The sequence below is a fragment of the Vicia villosa genome, linkage group LG3 (assembly GCF_029867415.1).
Source record: "Vicia villosa cultivar HV-30 ecotype Madison, WI linkage group LG3, Vvil1.0, whole genome shotgun sequence".
NCBI classification, from domain to species: Eukaryota; Viridiplantae; Streptophyta; class Magnoliopsida; order Fabales; family Fabaceae; genus Vicia; species Vicia villosa.
In genome coordinates, this window is record NC_081182.1 from 50,014,515 (window position 1) to 50,022,905 (window position 8,391).

General features: G+C 31.5%; 1 protein-coding gene across 1 annotated transcript; it reads right to left on the reverse strand.

Moving 5' to 3' along the window:
- Positions 1 to 493: 493 nt before the first annotated feature.
- LOC131655685 (gibberellin 20 oxidase 2-like) lies at positions 494 to 3,573 on the reverse strand. The gene is made up of 3 exons (XM_058925517.1): positions 3,048 to 3,573; positions 1,609 to 1,933; positions 494 to 853 (listed from the first exon to the last, which is right to left on the reverse strand). Exons 1-3 carry the CDS (start codon positions 3,521 to 3,523, stop codon positions 584 to 586), a joined length of 1,071 nt encoding a protein of 356 aa, XP_058781500.1. The 5' UTR covers positions 3,524 to 3,573; the 3' UTR covers positions 494 to 583.
- Positions 3,574 to 8,391: the final 4,818 nt, after the last annotated feature.

Genomic DNA, 8,391 nt, shown 5'->3' on the forward strand with positions numbered 1-8,391 from the left:
TATTGCTTGTTGCACTATAATATTATTGTTGTTATTGCTGTCATACTAGTATAACTTGTTAGACTAGTTCTTTCAATATCGTGTCCAATAGCTATCTCCTCAATAACAAAATTTCAACCTAAGACAATAATATTAAAGATGTGTCAATGTCAAAATAAATATATCTCTTTTAAATAAAATTTAATCTTATTTTATTACGTTCTACGAACATACCCAATCTATCGGTGGGTTATTTATGGTACTCGTAAGTATTTATCATCTCGTACTACTTATTGACCTCTTTGGAATAATTTTTTTTTATAGAAAATGACCAATAAAAATAAAGTGTTGAAATATATCAATTGAAAAAGCAATCAAATAAACAATTGTAATATTTTTAAAGAAAAAAAATATAAATAATCAAAGTATAAGAAATAAATAAATGTAAAATGCAATACATATTCAATAATAATGGATTTAAACGGCATAACAAAATGGAGGAAGATTTGGAATGTAGGAAAACAATAGAGAATTCAAATGAGAGATTGTGTATGAACCTCTCATATAGAAAAATAAAGTTGCATAAACAGAATCTATTTGAGGATTAAATTTGTGGTTTGGAAGATATCAACCAGTTGGTGAAATTTGAGAGTGTGGATTCATCTGCTCTGTAATAATTTTGAGTGAATTGAAGCAATTGTGACCATGTAAAATCAGGATACAGTTTGGTCCCATCTCTGCTAATAATATCTTGAGGGGGTCTCACCACCTTATCTTCTTTGGGACATAGAAAGAAAGCCAAGGACCTTCTCTGTTTGTGCTGATTAACCACAGCCCTATGTAGGCAACTCTTGTACCTTCCATTTGATAATGCCTACACATCACAACAAAATATATTTATGCATACTTTATATCATAATATCTTGTCTAATCTAGTCATATCCTATATAATCTAGTCATGTTTTGATTTGCATTGGGTCATTAGATGGTATATCTAGTGGGACCTAAATAACGGTTGGGGTAATGTAAAAGCATTTAAGATTCAGGCCACTAAGGTAACATTTATTAGGGTCTTCGCAATGCATATTAATGAAATTTTTTATTCTCGTAAAAATGTTAAATAATGATATTAGTATTGACAACTTTCGATACTATTTTGTCGTGGATTTTTTTGTATGATGATTCATTTTTTAAACTTGGATGGAACCTAGTTTTTCTGCAATTGAAATACTATATATTTATACAAAGATGTAATAATGATCGATGATCTCACTGAATAAACTTTGACATTACATATTTACAGCAAAAAATCTAAGATATTAGGTTTACTTTGATCTAAACTATGATTATATTTCGAGTTCTCTACCAAACCTAGACTTTGATAATACTTGTAGAACATCTTATAAACACTATAAGTAACAACGACTAATGCTACATATTCACAAAAGAAAATGTTATATCTTAATCTTAAGATATTAAATATATGAATCACTTTTTTTTTAATATATTTTTAAGTTTTTTTATTCATAGATGATATAGTATTCATATCCAGACGATATTAGATTTAATCAATCACACTTGAACGTAACACAGATAAAAACATAGTAAAGAATTTAGATCATTGCGTACCATGAATGTATCTCCGATATTAACAACGAGTGCGTTAGGAAGGGGTCGAACTGTGTGCCACTTATCATCAACAAAAACTTGAAGACCTCCAACTTGATCTTGATGAAGCAGTGTTAAAGAAGTTGGATCACAATGAGGTCCTGTCCCAAGGACAAGACTAGGTTGCTGGCAACATGGGTAATTGTTGCATCTCATAATGGAACAACCTTCTTCAAACAACTCCTTATAATGCAATCGATCATTCACTCCTAAGCTTATTGCCAATAGCTCTGTCAGCTTCATTCCCAGCTCTTTCATTGACTTACAGTACTTCTCGAATGTCACCCTGGGAAAATTTATTCAATAATTACAAAAAAATTAATTAACCTTGTTAATAATTTAATAAATAATTATTAATTTTTGTAATTAATGTATCTTTTTATATAATTAATGATGCTGATCGATCACGCGGTTTGGCTTTTTATTTCCATGAAAAAACAAGCCAATTAATTTAAATAGATTAATTCTGTTAAGACTGCAGTGCAGTATCTATCAAAAATAAAATCTATCAAATATATAATAAACTATAATAATTTCGGCAAAAACATGCAAATTCTTTTTATTTTAATCAAAAAGTAAGAATATATTTTTAACTTTTATTTGTAGATGGTCTTTGGAATTTTTTTTTTTTTAAAATATGCAATAAAAGTTTATAAAAAATTGTTTAATTAAGCAGTCACTCTATCAGATTTATGTGATGTCCTTTCATTAAATTATTGCATCTGTCCTTTCTTTTTGTCTTTTTTGTATTTTCTTCTTTTTTATTCTTCATAACTTGCTCAATGATTAACCTAAAAGGTCAATTTCATACTAACAAAAAAAATTAATTAAAATTAAAACAGAATGATTTAACATGTGAATTGTTGACAGATTTGAAATGTTAACTAAGATTTCAAGAGCAGCAAACTCTTTAAATAGAATTTTTATGAAATAATTGTATCTCCCACTTTTCACAAAATTCTAAAATATATATACAATGTTAGTTATTAATTACTACATAAGCTTGGATATATAAGATGATTATATTAAGTATATATTTTAGTTTGATTTGACCTTCTAAATTTATTATTTTACAATAAAAATTAATATTTTATAAATATCGACAACTTGTTTTACACTATTAATACATAAATATAAATAAATATTATCGTTATAAGTTAAATTTTTTACTAATAAATTATATTTATTTAACTCAACTAACACATAGTAATTAATCTATTTTATCTGATCTCCGTCTAAATCTGTTATCTATTATATCCTTAACAGATTTGTTGTCTAGTTTACGAATATAAAATTTTAGTTATTGTGAAGACTAAAGTCAAAATGAAACCAAAAGCTTATACATTTTATAGTTAAATCTTATAAAAATTCATTATAAATAAGTTCAATTATAGTCTTACCCAGCTTGATGAAAATCACCCCCTAAGGTAGATTTGAAGTAGCTAGTAACACCAGGCTCTAGCTCATTGACATGGTAAGGGAAAGAGAAAGTTTCCTTCCAAGGAAGTTTAGAGGAGAAACGATGAGCATGAGCACCAGAATATCCCCACATTGAACCAGGCACCTTATAAGCACTCACTTTCCTATGATTTGGAAGTTTAAAAATAGTGTCCATTTGATCATAAGCTTGAGCAATGAGAAGTGGATCAACACCATGATTAATCACTTGGAAAAAACCATGGTTCAAACAAGCCTCATTTATGAGTTTTGAGGCATGTTGTGTGGATCCATTGTCACCATTGAGAAACCCTTCAAGATCCACCACTGGTGCTTGGAGTTCTTCATGAGCATCCTCTAGATACTCTTTTGGCCAAATGAAATTCTTTGGCACGTGGGGTTGAACTTGAAGTTCACACAATAATTGACCTGAATTCATCTTACGTTATGATTAACTAGTGATATTGCTTATAGACTATAGGAGACAGATACATATATATAGGGTAAGGAATATGGTATATGGATTTTACTATTTATAGAGTTGAGACTAATATATTGAAAATTAGTTATTAGCCAGCCTGCAACAAACCATGTATTTTAATATTATTGTTACTTATTTATTTTTCTTTTAAAAACAATTCATAAAGTTTTATTCATAATAATATTAGAGTGACATGTAATAAAAAAGTGTGGGGCTAACAAATAAATGAGACGCCCTTGCAAGAAAGTGGGGTACTCGACTGACTTGACTTCTAACAAATCTTACACATAAATTATTATAAAAGAAGAAGAGACCTTAACGACCTTCAATGGTATTTTTTAAGTTTAAATATAGTGTGATGAATCCACTGATTTTGTCAAAAAATTTAGATGGCCACCTTAAGTTTATGATCTCTCCTCACAACCAATTTTTTTTAATCTACAATGTGGGATTTTGAAACCAATTTCATCTATTCTTTATTGGAATAGAAATAAATGTTTGGTTGAGGATGACGGCCATAGTGAGACTTATGGTGTTGTGGTTATAATTTTGTTTTTGGCAAGTAAATAAGATATTTAAAAAAAAAAAAATTAGCACTCTAACATTTAAGTTAGTATATATATGAGGTGGGACTTTATAAATATGAATAAAAATTATCAAGGGCGTGCTTGTTTACGAAGCCTATGGATGAAAGCCCACCCGATCATTAGTGATTGGTGTGCCTTTATCAAACTGATCCTTTGGATTAGTCTGGTCTTCATGGGTCATTGTCCAACCCGAAATAGTTGCCCCCCAAGTATTTGCTATCATCTTCGAAGCAAGAATTGTTGATGAAAAAGTTTGTGAGGTAGGTTGTGGCATTTGTAACAAAAGTAAGTTTTGCGAGTATTGTATCCACCAAGACTGGTAGTTTCAAAGACATAATAGAACTGAGTTATTTTTCTAAGTAAGAAAAGGGGTTTGTGTTTGTTGTTATGCGAAAAAGTAAATAATAGAAAATAAATGACATAAAGTAAAGTCGGAGATTTTGATGTTAAAAGTTAGAATGCTTTTGGAAGGTATATTTCATCATTACGCATCTATTATGCACATCCATAGGTTAGTAATATATTCCTCTACTTAGCGTATAATATTTCCATTAGTTACCCAAATTCGTATCTCCTTTTGGTCTCCATGTTGTGGGATCAATGTATTACTGTTTATTGGTATTTTTAGTAAACAAATCACGAGTTTTAGTTCAATTGCATGATTAAACTCGAAAAATGTTGATTGTTGATAGTAATAACGTTTATTAAAGGTTGCGTATAATTGATGTTATATGTAATGGGGATATATGCATGGTGATTATTTTGGTGAATCGTTTGGTGATAATGCATGTTCTTGAGAGTCGTGCATCATTGGTGTACGGAATTAGATACAGTTTTGGTGAGTCTTGATCCTATGATGGGGATCGAGTGCGATAAGCTAATTCCATTGAGCGATTGGTGAAGCGTTGCTATATGGTGATTAGCGGCGAATTTTGGTGTGCTATGGTTTTAAGAGAGAATTTGATCTTATGGTTGGGATCGATGAGCAAGATGAACCTAAGTGTTCATAAATGGTACCGCGTGCATAATGAGACAATTTTGGTGTATATCGCATACATACTTGCACATATGGTTGGTTATTCATGATGTTGTTGATTGGTTGATAATATGCATATGTTATTGTGAATGGGTGTGAGACCATGTTGTTGTTGATTATGTAATGAATGTGTGCTTGTTGTATATTCTTTACCTTAGTATTTTTTTACACTGTTTATATTGAATGTTATTTCTCACCCCTTTTCTTTAATATTGTCCACCATGGACATCTTGCAGATACTCAGGAGTAGAGTTTGATGCTGTAAGTAGAAGTTAGCTCCTGGGGATACTTCGTTTAGTTTTATCGTTATTTAGAAGTCTTACTCTGATCTTGTAACACCGGGGTTGAGAACGTTTGTTTGCTTATTATATTTTGTAGGAGTTTAATTATTTTATTTCGTTTATGTTGAAGTTATTAAGGGTTGGATATGGTAACTCTTGATTCTGAAAACAATTTCTTATAATTGAAGTTGAGACTAAAGGTTTAAGTTGCAATGTTTTATTATTTGAAATAAGATCGATATCACTATAGTGACACCCTAAGTGAAGGTGAACGTGCGATGGTAGGTGTTGTATGACGTTGATATTTTCCGCTGCGTGTTTATTAAATGATTGTATTATTAAAGGATTGTCATTGGTAACACTTTAAATTGTCGTGTAATGTCTAAGTTTTGTTGTTTTTCGAACCCGAAGAGAATGTGGATTTGAGATTCTTGTCTTTCGGTCAAGTTAGGATGTCTTTGAGAGAGAAAGATCAGGTAGTGTTAATGTTTTCTTCTCGGGGAGTAGAAAACAATGTGACGACTAGTGATATGCTAGTTGTGTGTAATTATTGATGTTTTTCTTGAAGCTATCTACGACTTGCCTCCAGAGCAAGAATCTAAGTTCGAAGAAGGTGAAGAGTTGATGTTTGTATCTGATAAGAAAGTAGAATAACTCTCGAAGGGTGAGGCGTAGATGTTTGCGATGTTGCTGCTTTGGAAATCGACAGTAAATCTACGATAATGGACCTACTAGTTGTGTGTGATTTTCTAGAAGTGTTTCTAGATGATATCAGTGAATTACCCCTAAAGTGCAAGGTGGAATTTGCCATCGACCTAGTACCAGGTACGAGTCCGATGTCAATGCTTCCATATAGGATGTCTGCTTCAGAGTTGAGTGAACTGAAGAAAAAGTTGGAAGAGTTGCTTGAGAAAAAGTTTGTTCGATCAAGTGTTTTTCTTTGGGGTGCGCCAATGTTGTTAGTTAAGAAGAAGAATGGCAATATGAGGTTGTATGTTGACTACAAACACCTGAATAAAGTTGCTATCAAGAACAAGTATCCTCTTCAGATAATTGATGATATGATAGATCAATTGATGGGTGCTTATGTGTTCAGAAAAATATATTTTAGGTCTTGTTATCATCAAATTCGTATGGAACCATACGATTTTTCAAAAGATGTTGAAACACTTTTACAGGGTAAGTATTTACTTTATCTTTTTCACTGGGATTGATGCGATATTACCGTCATTATATAGTTAATAATGTTTTGAGTAAGGGTTTTGGAAAAGCTTTGGTAACATAAGGTAATGATTGCATAAATTTTAGTTAAAGACTGTAAAAATAGAGTTTTGAATGGTTTGAGAAAAACGTGTCAAGATTAGGTTTCGTTAACCTGTTTCATGTATATTCAATTTATCAAGCGTATGAACTTATTAATGATTAATATAAGCACATATCCTTTGAATATTGTTTATCTTTAAAGTGATATCGTGAGTATTATCATATTAACTACTAGATGATCTCTCATGCCAACAATCAACATGATAATCTTTAAAACTTGATACAAGTGATTATCAACTTAGAAATCTATTTCTAGAGTTTTATTATTGATAAATTAATATCTTTTAGGTCATGGTTTGAGACATATCTCTCAATAGTCATTCAAATCAATAAATATAACATAAAAAACAATATATTCACCATATCTTAATCATCAACCAAGTTCATACACAAAAGATAAAAATAAATACATAATCTACAAGTTAACTATCTCTAATCTTGACACAAAAGAAGTTTAGCTATCCATAGCCATGATAGCTTCAACAACAAGAAACAAAGTAAGCTTCACTAGAATTAAAAATCAAATATGAAGATGGATGCTTGAAATCTTGATGGATTTCTTCAAAGATATATTTTTTCTTTTCTCTTTCTTGTGCCCAAAAATGTTGTTGATGTATATAAGTATCCAAAAAGTAGTAGGTAAAGTCCACAAAATATCTCAAGTGCCTAAAAGAACATGTGTGTTATACGGTGAACTGACTTTTAAAGAAATGTGCGGATAGCAAGAGTCGCCACCGACTTTTATTTTATCCAATTGGAAAGGCTAAAAGAACAGGAAAGACCTTTGAAAGATTTTGAGTTCGGGGGGTAAGTTATACAAAGGGAAGGTGTAAGGCACCCTTTGCATCCATGGTTATCCATGGGCTCTTAATTGCTTAGCTCACTTTGTTTGAATAGTTTGAAAAGCGGGGTGTAAATAGAAAAGATTTCGAAGAAGAACTTTAGCTTGTAAATAAGCGTAGTCTTTTTGAAAATATTCTTTGAAAAAAGAAGTGGGAAAAAGATTTTGAATTGGAATTTGAGTTTGAAAAAGAGTTTTTAGAGCAAGCAATTAGTAGCAACTACCCTAAGTTTAGAAAAAATTGTTCTTTTAGTCTTTCGGACGAAAGGGTCTATCCATACCATGAGAGGGCAGGAAGTCTTTCAATTGGATGTGAAGGGTCATCGAGAATAATCGTTCGCCATAAGACTGTCCCATGCCATAAAGAGGGCAGGTAGCCTAAGGGGAGGGTATAATAGTCATTTAATATCTTTAGGCATCATGCGAGGATACCTTAGCAATAGGGACAATCACTTTTCATAAGGCAGCATCGAGGGAGTTCCAATAACTTTGAAGGCGACGGGCAACATTGCTTTAGGTATCCTCAGAATCGAGGGACTTGACTATTTAGTACACTTAGAGGCAACAGGCAACAATTAAGGCAACAGTATAAGGCAACAAGAGGGATTACCCTAAAGGTGTGTGTGTGGCACAATCACGTGGTTCAGTTTGAATATTTAATCTTGTAATTAGTTATCCTAATTCTACTAAAGGCTTGCACTCCCTAAGATTACTAACCACGCAGTTAAAATCATACGGAAATTAAAGGCGGAAAGATA